Raw genomic sequence first — 20025 nt, forward strand, 5'->3', positions numbered from 1 at the left:
AAGAGAAGTGGTCTGAGTTCTTGTTGTAGTGACTTCTCAGAGAGGAGGGAAGCACTAAGAGGAGGAACTGAGCCGTGGGCACAAACCTGCAATGTTTCAAAGGCGATGCACAGCGGGACGACCGTGGCAGCCTGCCGCTGTAAACATCCGACTGAAAGCTCCCTGGAACGCCTTACAGCTTCCAGTCAAGGATGTTTACAGTAGCAAAGACTGCCCAGAAAGAACGAAGACGCAGTGAGGCACCCCGCTCTAGGAAGGAGGTGCAGAGGGCTTGCTAACCCAAAGACCCTCAGGCAGGGTCGGGATTACAAAGGGTGTTTAAGATGCCCACTTCTCCTACACTCTCTTACTCATTATTAACATGAGACGGCACAGGAGAATGGTCGTCACTGAATGACTCCTGTTTCTAAGGACAATACACTATGAAATAATTCATTAAAAACACTTAAAATTTTATTAGCAAAACAGAGAAAGCAGATCAAGGCTCAGCTTTGCTCCTGCCAGACTCTGCCACTATTCCCCAAGCATCTCTACTACATCTAGTGAGTCATGCAATCCGCATGCCTAAAATGATGAGCTATACAGGAGAGGGGTCTATCACAATTGCAATTAAGAGCTTTATGCACCCAAAGTGCTGAAAAACAATGGTGTGACCTCTGGAGAGGAACAGACGGAAGAGCAGGAAAGGCAGACACGCACATTCTTTCTCATGACTGCTTAGAAAGGTCGCTTAAGTGGTGGTTCTCAAATATGGTTGCACATTAAAAGCACCTGGAGAGCTTTAAAAAGCACTAATGCCTGGGCCTCCCCCTCGCAGATTCTGATTCAGCTGGTGTAGGGGCGGGGCCTAAGGACTGGTAGTTTTTAAACCCTAACAGGTGATTCTAATGTGCAGCCAGTGCCCTGTGCAGAGAACCACAATCTAGAGTAAGAGAAAACCCAGTCCACTCACTCCAAACACCACTGTGCACACACAGAAGCTGTTTCTTGGAAATCTAAAATCTGTAACTTGCTCTCCCATCCCAGATTAAGAACTCTGACAGACTTCCTAGGATACTTCGAAATGAGCTTCACTTTACTGTTGTAACTAAAGTCTTTCATTTTCATTTTGTCTATTTTCACTGAAATACCACCTCAGAGGCACTGAGTTAAAAGCATCCCTAAATGAGTAACAGAAGGAGATGTTAAGGATGGATCTGGTCTACAGAAAGAAAAGCAAAAGAAGAGCAAATGACTTGTGCTGAGACTGGAAAAGGAGCGTATCTGACACCAGGATGCAAGGCACTCTCTAGTCAGCAGCAGCGGCAGGAGCAATGCCTTCCCAGCTCACCTGACGCTTTGGTGGTTTCAGCTCATCTCTTGGAACAATATCGATGAGAAAGTCAAACTGATCAAATTTTGTAATTGCCATGGCGATATCATTCCTCTGTAACAAAGAAAAGCAGAGTGAAAAATTAGCCAGGGGAGAAACTAGTTCACCTGGCTTTCTACTCTCCAAGTTACAAATAAGGTAAGACGATGACTTCTAAGCCAAACTAAATACCCATGGCCATGCCTACAGCCAAAAGAAGTACAACCAAACTCTTACAAACTTCAAATGATCAGACTTGATGGACAAACACTGACAAAAAAGAGAGAAATGTAGCTCATGCTCTACAAACTGTATATTTGAGCCTCCAACTATTACCACCTCTGCTGGATCCTAAATTATCATCCTCCAGATACATCTGTACAAATCTAGCAATCTTAACTGACACGTTTCTGGTCATTCTGTGGTTAGCAAGGTTAGACTATCATTCGACCTTATAACCTTTTTAAGCCCCTAAATAATATTTTAGCTCTTTGGTTCACAAGTAGTTATAATCTATTTTGAATCTCTTAGCTGAAATCCTAATTCAATAACTTTTTGCAGTATTTTCTAGTCATTGGATCTATATATGTTAGTTCCTACAAGGCTACAATTTTTATTTTGAAATTCAAAATCACCATGTCAAATCCACAGTTTAAATCTTGTTCCACGTGACATGAACACTGGAAGTCTGAAGCCACTAGAATAGAGGCAGGGTGGGTAGAGACCAAGTCCGCTGCCTAATGCTACAGAAACCAAGGCCTGCTCTGATGGCGTTCTAAGAGTGACATTCCCTTTCTTTAAATAATAGAATCACAAGATTTTTAATTAAAAACCAACACACTATGTCTACTTAAGATTTGTGTACTTCACTGTATGACAATTTTAAAGCAAAGGAAAAAAACAGAAAAAAATAGTGAACTATGGTGAGTGATACATATGTTGAAGTGTTCAGGGGAATGTAATCTTTTAAATGCATTTAAAAATAGATGACTTGGGGACTTCCCTGGTGGCGCAGTAGTTAAGAATCCGCCTGCCAATGCAGGGGACACGGGTTCGAGCCCTGGTCCGGGAAGATCCCACATGCCACGGAGCAACTAAGCCTGTGCACCACAACTACTGAGCCTGCGCTCTAGAGCCCACGAGCCACAACTACTGAGCCCACGTGCCACAACTACTGAAGCCCGCACACAGAGAGCCCATGCTCCGCAACAAGAGAAGCCACCGCAATGAGAAGCCCACGCGTTGCAACGAAGAGTAGCCCCCACTTGCCCACGCGCAGCAATGAAGACACAGTGCAGCCAAAAATAAATAAAAAATAAAAATAAATAAATAAACTGACTTTGGAGCAGCAATGGTGGCTATGCATATTCAAAAAAAAACAGATGACTTGATGGATAGAGGGAAAGACAGACACGGGAACAAAACAAGTAAAATGTTAACGGTAGGATCTAGGCGGTCAGTATACAGGTGTTCACTGTAAACTCTGCTTATGTTTAAATTTTTTTGTGTGTTAGCATGTTGACTTTTCCCTCCAACATAATAAAATGTTGGAGGGAAAAGTCAACATGCTAACAGAAATCCTTAGCAAGCTCTATATATCACATCTTAAAAGAAGGTGACTCATCAGACAAAATAGGAGGGGATGGAAATTTTCCTTCCCTTGTCTTTGTGATGGCCCCAAGCCACTGAAATGCAAAACTCCAGTCCACCCTTCTTGCCAGCCACCAGCTTGATAATAAACCCTCCCAACCGAAGCAGGGCACATCTTAAGGCTGCCAGGTCTCATTTAAGATTAGTACGATATAGTGTCACATTCTTGATGATGTCACCTACTCGAGCTACCCAAATGGCTCATCTATGGATAGAATGAGGGGAAGAAAAAAAAAAAATCACCTCCAAACATACACCAAAGTGTTCTACAGAATTTTGGAAACAGATATACTTAAATGGGTCTTTTTAACATTTTTATTTTGCCATTTTTAATGCTAGTATTTTACTGATTATCATATTTAGTAAAAAAAAAAAAAATACAGAAATCTTAAGTACACAGCTTGATGAATTTGAATAAATATATGCACCCAGGTAGCTATCACCCAGATAAGAACAGACAAAGTTTCCTTCTATCCCTTTCCAGTCAACTTCCTTCCCCTACCAATCTGAGGCAACAACAACTCTGATTTCTATCATCACAGATGGTGATAATATATGGGGTCACGTGCTATGTAATTTTTTCCTCTGGTTTCTTTTGCTTAATATTATTGAGATTCATCCATGTTGTTGTATGAATAAATAGTTTGCTTCTTTTATTGTTGAGTAGTAATCCATTTTATGAATATATCAATTTGTTAATATATTTACATCTTGATGGATATTTGAGTTGTTTCCAGTCTTTGGCTATTATAAACAAGGTTGTTATGAACATTCTAATACAACAATGTCCACATTTTTGGGTGTACACGTAGGAGTGGAATGGCTGGGTCTTAGAATAAGAACATGTTTAACTTTATTAGAAAGTGCCAAATAGTTTTCCAAGGTGATCGCACCTTACATTCTGACCAGCAATGAATGTTTCAGTCACTTCACTTCCTTGTCAACACTTGGTATTGTCAGTCTTTCTTATTTTAGCCATTGTCGTGGGTGTAAACCAGTATCTCATTGTGGTTTTAATTTGTATTTCCCAGATGACAAATGATATTGTATACCTTTTCATATGCTTATTGGTCATCTGGGTATCTTCTTTTTTGAAGGGCCTGTTCAAGTGCTTTGCCCATTTTATTTTTTAATCTGAATTGATCTTGAAGGTAGCTTTAATTGGATCTCTCTAGATTCATAGACTTCCTTCAAGACAGCATAAAATAAGTTTTCAATGTCTAGCCACACTAGAATATAGACTTCCCAAGGGTAGGAATTTTTGTCAGTTTTGTGTATTAGTCCCCAGGGCCTAGAACAGTGCTTGGCACATTGTGGGTATTCATTTAATATCTGTAAGATAAATGAATAAAAGCACACATTTTCAATTTTGGAGATAAAGGGGAACAGAAAGCATAATTTACTTCCTTGGCTTTGTTGTTAAAATACTGTCACTCTTGTATCTGTCACACCCTTCCTCTTATGTCTGGGAAACGTTTCCTCTAACAACTAGGGCCTGGATGTTGAGCAGAGGGCCTCTAGAGCCAATGACCAAGGGGTCCTCATACAACATGAATGCTGATTTGCTGGATTAAAATAAAAAAGGAAACATGAAAGAAGAAAAGGATTCCCAGGAGAGTAGGGAAGGAACAAAAAGGCTAATGAGGTTAGTGAGACTATTCTTCCTGGGACTGTTCTTTTCTGGAGTCTCTCAAGGCTTCCAACCAGAAGTTGTTTAGATCTGGAAATAGATAAATACCCCTTTAGCCTCTGTTTATAGTGAGAGCTCACCAAGTACAAAGTTCAGTCACTGAGCTGTGAAAAACAGGAGAGTTGGAAATTAAGATTCTTGGTGGGGAAATACAGACTATCTTGGCTATATGATCTGCCTGCCTCCCACCAGTAGAGGAAGATGCCAGTTAAACATATCAGCTTGACAGAGTCCTAAGGAAAAACAAAAACTTTGGTCCAAAGCCATGCAACAGAAGAAGGCAAAGGCAGCTCTTGCCTAATTTTCTACAATATTACCTGAAGAGTCCGGCGCTTGTTATCCTCTGTGTGGATCCAGGCTCGAAGAGTCAACTCAGTGATAAAAATCTGGGCCGCCTTGGCAAACAGCACAGGGGCTTCTGCACTGATCATCTGCAACAGACGTAGGCCCTCCCTGTCAATCACCAGCAAGTCATTCAAACCAGTCAGTTCATCCCTTACCTCATGTCCTGCTCTTGGGCTATGGGGCAAGGGCTAGAAACAAGAAGGTGGTAGCCTTACAAGATTCCAAGGTAAAATAAATCCATGAGTAGGGGACAAAGCAGGTAGCGGATAGAAGAAGGGAAGAGGGAAAAAGGATATTTATCTAGCACCTACCACGCACTTTCTTTCTCTCATAGTAGCCTTTCAGAGAAACTAGGGTTTAGGAGAGATGAAGTGATTTGCCTATGGCCATAGAGCCAGTAAGTGGTAGGATTTAGGTTCTAATCCAAAGGGAGACAATGTGGGGAAAGATAATGAGTATGAGAGCCAATGGATTTAGGGAAAATCTCTGGCTTCCCATCCTTTTGGGCTTTATTTTTCACATAGTGAAAAAGAGGATAACAACCTTCCAGGGTTGCTGTGGGAATCAAATGAGATAATATATATAAAAGCACCCAGCACAAGGCCTGGCACACAGTAAGTGCTCAAGTAATGCAAGCTGCCTTGCCAAGTCTGAATTCAAAGTTCAAACTCTTGGTCAAACAAAGCTCTGAACCCTTGGTGAGGTGGTCTATGCAGGATATAGCCACGGGAAGAGCTCTGGAGTTAAGGAAGTAGGAGGTGAGAATTGGGATCTTGGTTCTCCTACTCTGGGTGAGACACTTTTAACCTCTTTGTGTCTATTTCCATATCTATATAATGGTGAAACTAACAATTCTTATCCTATCAAATCTCACAGGGTTACTATGAGGAAGAAGTGAGCTACTAAAAGGGAAAACTGTGGTAAACTGTTAGCTTCCCACACAAATACAAGAGACTATCAATTTTGAGTGGAAAGAGAGACAGTTGCTCTTTTCCTGTGAGAACTGTAACAGGAGGTGGACTCCTAGGAATACAGATAAGGCCACCCCCAAGTAAATCCTCTCACAAGGATAAATCATGTGAAACAACTCATAGATTGAAAAGTTAGAACAAGTGCAATATCATTATCAAACATTTCTTAGAGCTCAGATCAACAAACTAGAGATTGCAATAAGATGCTAGGAAGATGTCACTGTCCTGTTGATGTGATGATACATGTTTACACTACATAGTGAAAAGAATCGGGCGATTCAAAAAGCAAATACTCAGCATCTTTCAACATCTGGAAAACAGGATATCCTCAATTTTCAGAGAAGACCATACAACAATTAAAACTGTTCAATTTTAGCTCACATAACAATTTTAGAGAGGATCCAAATAAAGAAGCAACACAATATTTTCATTTTTGTTTAATTAAACTTTGAGCTCTAGAGAAATGAGCAATAATTTTCCCATCATTTTACTTTCAATATGAATAACGAAAACGAATGTGAATTCACCTTCACATCTTCATCCAGTTTCATAATCTTCTTAATACGAGCCAGTGGGAGTTCCTGTACTCGGAAATCTTTCTGCAATGAGTAACAACAGGTACATAAATGGTAGGAATAATCAACAGGGCATGACAGGCAGCATGAAACACTCTGATTGGTTTAGTCCCTCCTTTAGAAAATATGGCAGGAGAGGAAGTACAAATGAAATTAACAAAATACAAGCTCTAGAGGCAAAATACTTCTTAACCAATGCAAAGCTTCAAACAAAGGGTTTCAGGATAAACTTATGATGGCTTCTAACAGTGCCCTCATGAAAAGCGGCCCCAAACAATACCAGATTCTTTGCCAGCACGATATAGAGATGTATTATACGTGTCTTCTCCCACCCCAAGTTTACCAGCTTGCATGCAGATTAAAATGAGATTTTTGTCTTAGGGATTTTCCTCCAGTTCTTCCTTCTGATCAAGGACTGCAAGGGCAAGTGCCAACAGCACCTGACCATAGTGATTGTTCTAATCAGCCATGTGGCACTGCCTATTTCTGACTTTTGCACTAATGTGACACCAGAAATCGGGGAGGAGCTCCTTTCCCATCACAGCAGCAAAGGCCTTGTCTCCAAAATCTGCTTGGGGGTGGGGGTGGGAGTAGAAGAGTATGGAAAAAGGGTGAGGGTGAATTTACCAGCTGTCATTTAGGAAGAGCCCTGTCAATTTTTTCTTAACAAACAAGACTAAGCTGGGGAGAAACCACTTAACTTTATTGTGGATAGGATTTAGGAAAGGGATTTTCGATTAGCACTACTCAATTACTTGCAATTTAAGTGCTTTTTCATTTTATTTTGATACTACTGGTATTTAAACACATGACCAATGATGGATGCAATTCTAGAAATAAAAATCAATTTTGGGTTTCAAAGCTGCAATGAAGAGAAAGGTGCAAAGGCAGAGATTAGCTAAAATCAGCAAAATCCCTACTGGGACTAGGTGTCAAATGATTGATTCTATAAGTGGTCTGAAACGTGACTCACCAAACCCAATATGCTCACCTGGGAATTTACATCATCACATTAAGGAGGAAGCAGCTCTTATTTGAGATTTGGTATAATTAACATGCATTAGTGAACTTTCTTTTCCAAGACCAACAGAAAACCTCAACTATATATCAAAGAAGGCAGTGGGGCATTTTGGAAAAACATCACCAGCCTTACCAGAATCTATTTTATGAATACAGAAGAAGAGCAACTATTAGGATAAAATGTACACCGAGACATCTTACTTACTTACTTTACTTACTTACTTACTTAATTTATTTATTTGGCCATGCCGGGCGGCATGCAGGATCTTAGTTCCCCGACCAGGGACTGAACCCATGCCCCCTGCAGTGGAAGCATGGAGTCCTAACCACTGCACCGCCAGGGAAGTCCCAAGACGTCTAATTTCTCCACCCAAACCCAACAAGCTGCTTGGCTACCACTCACCTCTACAAATTTCCAACACTAATTTTTCATCTTTTCCTTTTCCAAATTAGGTATCATGTTCCATAAGCCTCTAAAAATCTAACCCTGGAGTGGTAGAGGCTTAGAAGTCCAGTTTATTAAAGTTTCACCAAAAGGAGACAGCAGGACACATACTATTCTTATTTTTTCTCCTCCTCTTTCATTTATTACTTCATGCAACTCAACTAACAGCAAATGTATGATACCTACTACTATGTGGAAGATGCAAATATATTCTTACCTTTGAATAGCCAAATAGTTTGTTAGAGACTATCACATAAGAACATTATAATCCCCTATCCTATACTAGAATGGGGGTGTAAAATCCCACACAGAAAAGAAAGAAGTGACCAGCTGGCAATGGGGGGTGTGGGGCGCTGGAGTGAGCAAGAGGAACTGGCAAACGTTCCACAGAGGGGCTGAATCTGAATTATGTCTAGGGATACTGCAAATTTGCTTGCTGGAAAAGTATGTTATTCAGACAGAGGAAACAGCATGCACAGAAGCACAGAGACAAAAAACCTGGCCTATTTAAGTTTTCAATGTATGACCTTAGTACAGAGGGGAACAGCAGGAAAGGGAATGCTGGATTGGGGCCAGACTCTAAAGGGATTTTTTAAAAAACATTTAACTACAGAAATCAATCACTGGTCTTCCTTCTTGTGTGGCACATCACACAAAATGATGATGTTAAACAGAAATGCCAAAGAGAATACTAGGGATGATAAGGCCTCCCAGGATGATACACAAAGAACAAGATTATGACCACAAGATTTAGGTCTCTTGCAAGTGTGCTCTCATTTGGCTTGGTTATTTAATATAATTCCCACAAGACTGCTCTAAGATTACTTAACTAAAGCCCAAAGCTAATAAAAAGACCTCCTTCCCCAACCTGAAAGAATAAAATATTACTTTTAGAATTTCTATGAGACTAGTCTTTAATTAAAAGAAAAAACAAGAAAAGGTCAAGGATATCATCCCCACCTTGATGAGGTGTAAAATCAGGCAGAAATTTACCAAAAGCTCTGCTCTAAGCCCCACCAACCTTTTCTTTTGTGAGAAACTTTCTTATGATCCCCAAACCTTGAGATCTTAAAGGATCTTCAGATGTGCGTGTGTGGCTCATTATCGCTGACGACAGCCCAGTTTTCTATAATCTCAGCCTAGCTTTCCAGTCACATGTAAGGGTTTACGACAAGCTTATTGGAGAGGGGAGCCCCTTCACTATCGGTAAATTGGCTTTCAAGTCAATGCTCCCCTTGTCATTGGAAACCATGCAACTGACATGAGTAACATTAAACTTCTCCTGATGCTAATCCAAGTGGAAGAACAACTAACACATTTTACTCCTGGGAGTGACATCAGCATGGTAGAAGAGCAGATTCTCTCTCAGAACATTCTCGTGCTCCTGACCACAACCAAAGAACTACACTTAAAAATGTTGCCAACTGAAATTGCCGAATTTCAAGAAGTCTGAATTCACTCAATGAGAGTTCAAAGCCAAAGAAAAGTCAATGGGTCTCAGGCTGCACTAAAGAACATCCACAGTTTCAAATAATGATGAGAAATCTTTTGCAGGCCTACCTAGTCAGGCACTCACTCTGGCAAAGTCAAGATTCTATCCTCTCGAAAGCAGTGATTCTCAACCTTGGCAACATGTTAGAATCACCTGGGGGAGCTTTTGAAAAACAAGATGTCTGGGCTTTACCCCAGACTAAGTGAATCAGGAACTCTAGGGAGTGGAGTCCTGGCATCACATTTTTTGAAAACTACCCTGGTGACTGTAATCCACAGTGAGGGTTAAGGACCACTGCTTTAAAGCCTTGTTGCTCAAAGTGAGGTCCCCTAGACCAACAATGGCATCATCTGGGAACTCAAAAGAAATGCAGAATCTCAGGCTCCAATCCAAACCTCCTAAATCAAAATCTGTATTTCAACATGACCCTTATGTTGTTCACATATAGACAATAAATTCTGAGAAGCACTGTTCTACAGGAAGAGCTCAAACAGCACAGGACCTATTTTTTAACAGTCCACCAACCTTTACCTCCAAGTTCTTGTTTAAATGGTTATCTGATTTGATTGTAATGGTGGAAATGTCATCTTCCAATCTGGAGGCATTGAAGAATGAAAAGATATAATTGGCGATTAAAAGAAAGTGACCTAAGCATTAAATTACAGCTAACTGAAGGCTAAATGGGATGTACGGAAGGAGCTTAAAGGAGGATTAGATTTCTCTTTAAGATTCAGCATTACTGCTTCCCCACCTGCCCCCCAAAAGACAAAAGTTAGCTTCTTCTTCCCCCCTTTCAAAGAGGTCTAGAAGGGTAAAATTCAATGCCAAGAAGTCTATTAATTATTGTTCCCAGAGTTCTGCTAAGCAGGAATACAGTATTTTACACAATCATCCTGGTGTACAATCATTTTGGTATGACTTTTAACCAACTTCAATTCCAGCTGAACACCATCTGGGTTTATGGACAATGCAGAGCTTTCAAGAGTGAGGAGAGCCTGATGGCCAAGCTGAGATGAAAGACAAATTGCTTTTGCAGAACACAGACCAAAACGACTGGGGCCAATGTCTCCAATACATCATGAACTATATCATCTAGCAAACTTCAATTACTTGTTTTTGGAACATCTTTGTCCCAGTCTTAGAGAGACCACAACACCTTATGAGTATTCTCATAAGTTTTATTTATGTTTGGATGGTTTGAACATATGGATTTTTTAAAAAATCTGGTAGACATTTTGAGATGTCAACCTAAGAGGCTCTGACGTATCTGAGGAAGTCTGGTTGTAAGTGCTGTTGAGTTCTGGAAAGGCACAGACTAAACACTAAAACATCAGCCACATTACACAGGCAGAAGTGCAGTCAGAGAAGCAGGCGCCTTCTTCGTGTGCCATAGGCAGAGGGAAAATAAAAGTTTTACAAATGGACTTTACTGGATTGCATTCTCACTCAAACTTGGCACTATGTTGCTTCACACTAAATCTGAAGCAGAGGAATCTGATTCATTCAAATATTTAACGTGCACCTATTATATGCCAAACATCATTCTAAGCATCTGATGTAAGAGATACGATGGTAGCAGTCTAGGAGTCTTTTCTCAGGGGTACACAGGAGGAAAATTTTAGTTAGCCATCAGTAGGAGAATGATTAAAGATGACTTTCCTCCTTGATCTTCTTTCTCCTTACTCATAAAACTTGAACTAAAAGTGAATCCCTCAAAGTAACCCACTTTTTAAAAAAATAAATTTATTTACTTATTTATTTTTGGCTGCGTTGGGTCTTCATTGCTGCGCGCGGGCTTTCTCTAGTTGTGGTGAGTGGTGGAGGAGCTACTGTTCATTGTGGTGCATGTGCTTCTCACTGCGGTGGCTTCACTTGTTGCGGAGCACAGGCTCTAGGCGCGCGGGCTTCAGTAGTTGTGGCTCGCGGGCTCTAGAGCACAGGCTCTAGTTGTGGTGCACAGGCTTAGCTGCTCCACAGCATGTGGGATCTTCCTGGACCAGGAATCGAACCCATGTCTCCTGCATTGGCAGGTGGATTCTTAACCACTGCGCCACCAGGGAAGCCCCAAATCCATTTTTAACCTCTGAAGGACTAGCTGTCTAGTGACAAAAAGTTGGTCAACACCACGATCTGCTCTGATGTCAATCAAACTTGAAAATTAAACCAAGTAGGATAAAAATCAAAGCCCACATTCCTGTTCACTGCAGCATTATTCACTATAGGCAAGAAATGAAAGCAACCCCAATGCCCACTGACAGATGAATGGATAAACAAAGTGTGGTATGTACACATACACAGGAAATATTATTCAGCCTAAATAAGGAAAGAAATCCTGTCACATGCTACAACATGGATGAACCTTGAAAACATTATGCTAAGTGAAATAAGCCAGGCACAAAAAGACAAATACTGTATGGGTCCACTTACGTGAGGTACCTAGAGTGCTCACAGAAACAGAAAGTAGAATGGTGATTACCAAGGGCTGCGGAGAGGGAAAAGTGGGTGGTGGTTGTTTTAAGGGTATAAAGTTTCAGTTCTGCAAGATGAAAAAGTCCTGGAGATCTGTTTCACAACAATGTAAATACACTACTGAACTGTACATTTTTAAATGGTTAAGATGGTAAATTTCGTTGTGTTGTTTTACCACAATTAAAAAAAAAAAAATCAGGGATTCCCTGGTGGCGCAGTGGTTGAGAATCTGCCTGCCAATGCAGGGGACACGGGTTCGAGCCCTGCTCTGGGAGGATCCCACATGCCGCGGAGCAACTGGGCCCGTGAGCCACAACTGCTGAGCTTGCGCGTCTGGAGCCTGTGCTCCGCAACAGGAGAGGCCCACGCACCGTGATGAAGAGTGGCCCCCACTTGCCGCAACTAGAGAAAGCCCAAGCACAGAAACGAAGACCCAACATAGCAATCAATCAAGCAATCAATTAATCAATAAAATAAATCTTTAAAAAAAAAAATCAAAAATCAAAGTCCAACAAAATACAGAAAAGCTAGGTGTAATTTGAACTTCCAGAGTTTATCTGACCGCTCGTCTGAACCTGGATTTTTTCTGCGCTCAAGCTGGAGGACAGACTTGCTGCACTGGCCTAGTCCCACCATACCCCAGGAGGGCACTAGTTTTACACCAGGCTGATCCCAGCACTAAAACCTGATAAGCTTAACCATGAGATTATCCCCTCAAAACATGCACAAAATACCCCACTTTTGACTTTATAATTTCATTGTTTTCCTTCCTTCTGTTTTATATCTTAGTACAGATAACTACCACCTTTAGACCGCAGAAGAGAAAGAATGATTTTTCAGTGGAAATCCACCTGTGAACACAGGCCACTCCGAGAAAGCTCAAGCCAAGTTCAACTGCTGAAAATCCCCCATATAAACAAACATGACCCACAGGTACATTCAGAATATAAATTAGTTTCTCTACCCCTGAAGTCAAGTGGGCATTTATCACAGTAAGTTATTTTGTTTATTTTATTCATTCATTACCTGTTTATAGTCTGTCTCTCCCACCAGAATACATGTTCTGTGAGTGCCATGATTCCATCTGTCTGGTTCACAATTGGATCCACAGTAACTAGCATAGCCATAGTAGGTGCATAAGTATTTGTCGAGTGAACAAATAAACTGACTACGTATGTTAGAGGTTAAGGACCAAAACTCTAAGAAATTGCAACATGAGTTCTACATCAAGAAGGAATCCAGTGTTTGCTCTGCCAGGATGCTAACACTGATACCTTCAGGGCAGGAATGACACATCTAACACAGAGAGCTCCTTCAGCATTTGCTGAAATGACACCAAATGGAACATTCTTCATTAAGGATATGACACCATACTCTGACTTTTATTGCTTCAGATTCATCACTGTGCCTGACTCAGTAACTATTTAATAAATACTTATCAAATAAATGACTCTGGTTGTAATTACTACATTGTAAGCTCCTCAAGGGCCGGGGTTTTATTTGATTCTTCTACATCAGAGGTTCTCAACAGGGGATGATTTCGGCCCCCAGGGAACATTTGCCAATGTCTAGCAAAATTTTTGGTTGTCACAACTGGAAGGGGAGTGCTACTGGCTGGCATCTACTGATTAAAGGCCAGAGATGCTGCTAAACACCGTACAATGCACAGAAGAGCCCCTCAAAACAAAGAATTATCTGGCCCAAAATGTCAATAAGGCTGTTAAGAAACCCCAATCTAAGTGTATCTTTTGACACCTGGAAAGAGTGCCTGCTTACAATAGATTTGTTGTTGAATAAACTGCCCAATAGTTTTCACCAGGTCCTAGGAATTTGGCAGGGCCACTAAATCAGGCTTAAGAAATGACCTACAGCTACTGGAGGAAAGTAAGCTCTGCTTTTCTGCATTCTCTAAAAGATCTGCCTCACATTAAAGTATCTCCAAGTCAAAGCATCCACTATACATCCACATGCCTAAAGAGAGCCACTAAGATATAAAAAAAATCCTTGTAGTTACCTCGCCTAAGGTAAATTATATTTCCATTTTCCTATCCAAAGGTCAGAAATGAACTATATTTTTGTAAATGTGCTTGAGATTAAAAATACTTTAGTCCAAGTTTTGGTTATTCATCTCAAAGCTTTTACACTCTTTACAAGTTTCTCGTTCTTCCTTACCACTGTTAAATTCCGGATTTCTTCCATGACACGAGGCCAGAAGGACTGTAGGCTTTGCTGGGCATCACTGCTGCTAGCACCACCAAATCCTCCTTCTGTGGACATTCTGACAACTAAAAACAAACACATACATGAGATACATTAGAAATAATAAAGTCAGACTTTCTGTCCAGGTTATTTATAGCTTTCCTTGTGGATGTTTTCACTAATTCATTCCATTTCTCAGCTTGAGAAGGTATACAAAATTGTGCTGAAGGGGTTTTTCACACCGACTTAAGTCTTAGCAAAAAATAAGGAGGAAAGTTTTCCCTTCTATCCAGCTCATACCGCAGAGACTAACAAGGAGATCCAAGCAGAAAATCTAAAATTGCTAGAAATCCAAACTCAAATCCTAATGTGAATCAAGGACTTTTAATGTCTTATTCTGCCGAGGGGAAAGAAAAAAAGGCACTTGGTTGCCCCAGTCTGGTCCATAATTTTCAATGCCATTCTCTCCAGTGTTTTTCAAGTTCTATGCGGCTTCTCACACTCCATGCCACAGCCTGCAGCACATACATTAAGGGTCCCCAGTGATTAATACTGTACAGAAATGTAAACCCAAAGTCTTAAAAAATAAGAGTCAAGTTTATTCTTTTGTTTTAGACACTGCGGTCCCATTTCTTTGGGGCTACTGATGATTATTATTCTTTCTAATCTCAAGCTAATCTGCCTCAAAGGACACAAAAGCACTAAAGCCTAGGCCAATAATTGAGTGGATGACACAAAGTCTCTGTACTGAAATCACTTCCCAGTTCTTTCCTTACCTGAACCATGCTGTTAGGCACAAAGCCAAACAAAGCACACCACCAACTGGAAGCTTTAAAGATGGTTGAAAAACATTGAAGAATTAAATTTAGGACAGAGAAAAGAGAGTCAGAACTTGCATTTGGTCAATTGCTTTGTGATGGGGGAGGGAAGATGAATAAGGATCCCCACCTCAGCTATAAATATAGGTAACACTGTAATGTCTTAAAAGATTTACAGGGGGGAAGTAAAAAACTCCAGATGGCTTAAATGCTTATCTGGCAAATACTTACACCCAAGAAACAGTTTAATTAAACACAAAGAGCAAGAAACTTAGTGATGTCCTAAGAATTTCTATTCTGGGAAACTATTTGAAAAGGTTTGACATGCCAGTGACAGGATGCTGGTGGACAGCTATGTAAGTCATTAAGAACTAATTCTGAAGGGCTGGAAGAAAAGCACCAAAGCCAGGTGTCACATGACCAAATTGCTACTTTCCAGGCTTCATGTGGATGCATGCTGGGCACATCACTCTCTATCAGCAGAATGGAATGAAGGCTGATAAATCTAGGTTTAGACTGTGAGGATGTTTGATTCACTCTTAAATGTTTGCCTGGGATTGTCCCAGAGGTCTCTAATTTTTTTTTCCCTTTTTCTTCTAAAGGAAATGATGAGAGGAAAGAAATGAAAGGAAAACAAGAGTACAATCTTCAAAGCAGATTTCACTCTGGTGTAATGACATTAGTGGCTGATGATGTAATGGGAAAAGGTTTGGAGCCAATTTCTGGTGCTGGAGACCTACAAGCAGCTCTATACATCAACAGGAACTCTAAGTGCTAGGAAGCAATATGATCTTGGAGTTTCTGGAGAGAATTAAAGTGAAGAATGTTGAATCACAGTTGGAAATGACTAGATAAAATCTTGAGTCCTAAACAACCAAGTAAGATCCTCTCAACTCAGCTCCCATGACATTTTCACTTATCACCATATGCACATGGCCTATACACTATTCTCTTAGATGTATTGAGAACAAAGAAACCAAGGTAATCTACAGAAATTTAATTATTTAGTTTTATTAATAGAGTCTTATGAGGTACTCATGACAATGATGAGAGTGAGACTCTAACCTTTTTAAATGGGGCAAGTAAAATCTTTCTAGAAATGAAAATAATTATCAAAAAACTTTAAAAAGAATCTAACCTTTCATTGTATGGACCCCTGTACATGACTGATCTTAACAGAATCTGCCATGAAAACTGCTATGGTCAAAGGAGGAAGATGCACAACTGCCAGTGTGATGTCTCTGTATAACTTGCTAATGATGAGTAGGTGTAGTTTGAGTGCAAAGGCCTGTGAGATTTAGAAAGTTGGTAACCAGTTTTGATTGTCCTCTGATCTCTTCCACAAACATTACCAAGGTACACAATTCAAGAAGCATTTTTAAAACCATCTGTGCACAGTCTGCTTTTAAATCTTGAATTGCCCCAACTAAGGATGTGCTGGCGCAATCAGTTCCCATACATCTGTGCAGTCAATAGATTATGAATGAATCTTTGGCTGGCTCAGAGACACACACTGTCAGAGTGGGGGTTGGGTACAGAACAGAAGTTAACAAATCTTTCTGGAACTGACAAGTGTATTAAAGGTTAAGTTTTTAACTTGAGAGACCTGTTTGAATTAGAAAATCGTAAATGGATAATGGTAAAAGAAAGTCAAGTCAGTAATAATGCCCTTTACATTTTACTGCATCATAGAAGTTTAAAACTGGGGGCGGGGGGGAGGCATTAAGAACCACCCAGGCCAGCTCCTCTAAAAGATGCTTACAGCTCTACTTCAAGCTCTGCCCAGCTCCCTCAATCCCACCCTAAGTAGTCATTTAGCTTAAACAGGAGCTCCTCCCGCTATAGTTCTAAGAAACTGGCTCACTGGTAAGGCATTCTTTTCCATCTTTGGACAGCTCTCACTGTTCTTTACATTAAGCTGAATTTACAAACAAAGGATCATTTCAGCTTTTGATTTAGAGTTACAACTTTTATGCTTTTTCCATTGAGAAACCTCTTTTTATAAATTCCTGACTCCAAAAAAATAAAGGTACTATACTTTCATCAGGGACAGAAGATCCTCTCATGAGGAAAAAGAGAAAATGGTTTGGAGCATGTTTTCTAGCATCTCTGCACAGAGATGATTTGTAGCTAATTATCTTAATATCTCTTGGGGGACTTCCCTGGTGGTCCAGTGGTAAAGAATCCGCCTTACAATGCAGAGGATGCGGGTTCAATCCCTGGTCAGGGAACTAAGATCCCACATGCTGCGGGGCAACTGAGCCTGTGCGCCACAAACACTGAGCTCGCGCGCCTCATCTAGAGCCTGCGTGCAGCAAACTACAGAGCTCGCGCGCCACAACTGCAGAGCCCACACACCCTGGAGCCTGCGTGCCACAATTAGAGAAGACAAAATCTGCACGCCACAACTAGAGAGAAGCCCGGGCACCAAGACGAAAGATACCGCATGCTTCAACAAAGATCCTGTGTGCTGCAACTAAGACCCGACACAGCCAAAAATAAAATAAAAATAAATAAATAATAAATAAATCTTAAAAAAAAAAAATCTCTTGGAAGAACATAAATTGTTACTATAAATTCCTAGAAAGTGAGTATTTTTATTCAAAAGGCTTTCCCCAAAGCAGATCCGGTCTTCACATGGGGCTTTAAAAATTAGATCAAATCTTACACAACACATCTTACGGAAACAAGTTGGTGTTCTCAGTATTTTCTGACTGTGGCAAAACTTAACATTAAAATAATAAAACCTAATCATAAACAAATGTTGCTCACCAAACACCCAACAAGTTAAAAAATATAAAGTAACCTTAGTTAATTTTATCACTTATTTTAATAATTAATACATAAATTGCAACTGAATTGATTTTGCTACAGAAGTAGCCTACTTACAACATCTACAACCCATGGCAAATATGCCAGGTTCATCTTCTAGAGTGATAAGAAAGGTATGTATTTAAAAGTAAGAAAGAGATTTATATTCCAGGATCCTTTTTATTCCATGTTAAATTGCTATCACTATCATGAGATAAAGCTATTTATATATAGTAAGACCAAGCCGCATTAGCTTAGATGACTCTTATGAAAAATGCATACTAGAATTTCCCAGATTTAGTTCCTAATTAATATCAGATATATTATTCATGTTCATTAATTAGATTATAAACACTTAAATAAGACTGCCTGTTTAACTATTTAATAAAGACTTAAGGACCAGATGAAATATTGAATGTTTGTTGCTATAAGAAATCACAACTCCCATTATCTCTTAATTTATCTGGTTTTAAAAACAGTTTGCTTTCCAAAACTAAAATGGGAAGAATCAAAGTCCATCAAGAAAAGGCCATTTCTGCAATGCTCAAATCAACTGCCATCTCTCCACAAGTGTTCTCTAAATAACCCCAAGTGATCACTCCTTCCTGTAAACCTTCAGAGCCCTTAATCTGTACTTCTTCCTGCCCTCACCACATTACCTTGTATGATCATTATTTATGTATTTCTTACCATATTTCCCCTTCTGATTTATAAGCTTGTGGGTAGGACCTGAGTATGATTTATCTCTGGATTCCCTCACAGCACCTAGCTCAAAGCCTGAAAAATAATTACTTCTGAATGAAGGAGCAGGAGAGTTGTTGCATATGGCCTTTCTGAGAAAAAAGAGGCCTCTTGGAAAGCCTGGCCCTGAAATAAGACTTATTGGGACTACAAACTATCCTAGGAGTTTCAGAATAAACGAGGTTCTCTCTGGGCCTTGAAAGTATAAGTAGGACTACAATCAGAAATCCACATGACTTGCCGAAGTGAATTTAAGATAAAAGGGCATGGGACTGCTCTGGTGGTCCAGTGGTTAAGTCTCTGCGCTTCCCATGCAGGGGGCCTGGATTTGATCCCTGGTCAGGGAACTAGATTCTGCATGCCGCAACTAAAGATCCTGCGTGCCGCAACTAAGACCCGGCTCAGCCAAATAAATAAATAAATAAAATTTTTTTTTTTAAAAAGATAAAAGGGCATGATAGGAAGGGGAGACACACACGCACGCACGCACGCACGCACGCACGCGTGCGCGCGCGCGCGTCCTGGAAGTTGCAAGGCAGACTGCAAAGGCTAGAAACATGGGTACATACCATTCCCAAGTGTAAACCTTTTGAAAGTCAGAATCTTCTCAGAAAGGTGACCAGGATAGATTAGCAAAGTTTGAAAAATTAATGACAATAGGTAAGTAGGAGAAGAAGGGGCAGGGGGGAGACCTGTGTTTGGCCACTGCCAGGAGGATAAGGAGAAAATCATGGAGGAAATGGGATGATTCAATCAAATTGGGATGATTCAGTCAAATTGGGATGATTCAATCAGATCACTCAAGGATAGACAATTTGTCATTCTAATATCTGGTTACTCTTTATCATTCTTGAAGAAAGAGACCTAAGGAGTTTTCAAAATATCCCAGAAGCAGAGTGCTCCTCCTTTAAGATTCCCTTGGAAGTCTTTCAAGCTCTTTCTTTCGACCAGTTACCATTCTCACCAAATCCTCCCTTAGTAATATGCTAGACATGGAACAGGATGTATCAAAATGACCAACCTCATAAAATACAAAGAAACATAAGGTTTTACTACAATATTCCCTAGTTTCTAAAACTCTGCACCTTTAGGTTTTGGCTCTCTATTTCTTGGCATGTACCTCACTCTCTCTACAAAAATCCTTTACATTATAATATGCCTAAACCCACAACACAGCTCTCTGACACAACTGAAACCAAATAGATATTGTTGGGAGATAATACCTAAATCCCTATCATCACAACAACTATTCAAGGAAAAAGGACCACAGAAAGTTCCCCTAAAATGAAGCCCAATCCTTGCCCAATGCTGCTTCCTATTAAAATACTAGAGCTGCCCCATCCCAGGCAGTCAAATTTTACCTAAAAATAATGCTCTCATTGTCAAATGCAAGCAAGTATCTCTTAGCTCAGTTGTGACTGAAAAACAAATCTAAACACTGGTACCAT

At 40.2% G+C, this 20025-nt stretch overlaps 1 protein-coding gene across 4 annotated transcripts in view; it reads right to left on the reverse strand.

Moving 5' to 3' along the window:
• Window positions 1-20025, reverse strand: part of NFYC (nuclear transcription factor Y subunit gamma) — a 62505-nt gene that overhangs the window by 14917 nt on the left and 27563 nt on the right. For all 4 annotated transcript variants that reach the window (XM_082388845.1, XM_082388843.1, XM_082388844.1 and 1 more), the window contains exons 2-5: window positions 14181-14293; window positions 6535-6606; window positions 5009-5122; window positions 1331-1426 (exon numbers count right to left, since the gene is read on the reverse strand). In XM_082388845.1, coding sequence (XP_082244971.1) covers window positions 1331-1426; window positions 5009-5122; window positions 6535-6606; window positions 14181-14285 — 387 coding nt within the window. In that variant the 5' untranslated portion in view covers window positions 14286-14293. The remainder of the gene's footprint in view (window positions 1-1330; window positions 1427-5008; window positions 5123-6534; window positions 6607-14180; window positions 14294-20025) is intronic.

Source organism: Balaenoptera borealis (genome assembly GCF_965194805.1).
Source record: "Balaenoptera borealis genome assembly, chromosome: 1".
Taxonomy (NCBI): domain Eukaryota; kingdom Metazoa; phylum Chordata; class Mammalia; order Artiodactyla; family Balaenopteridae; genus Balaenoptera; species Balaenoptera borealis.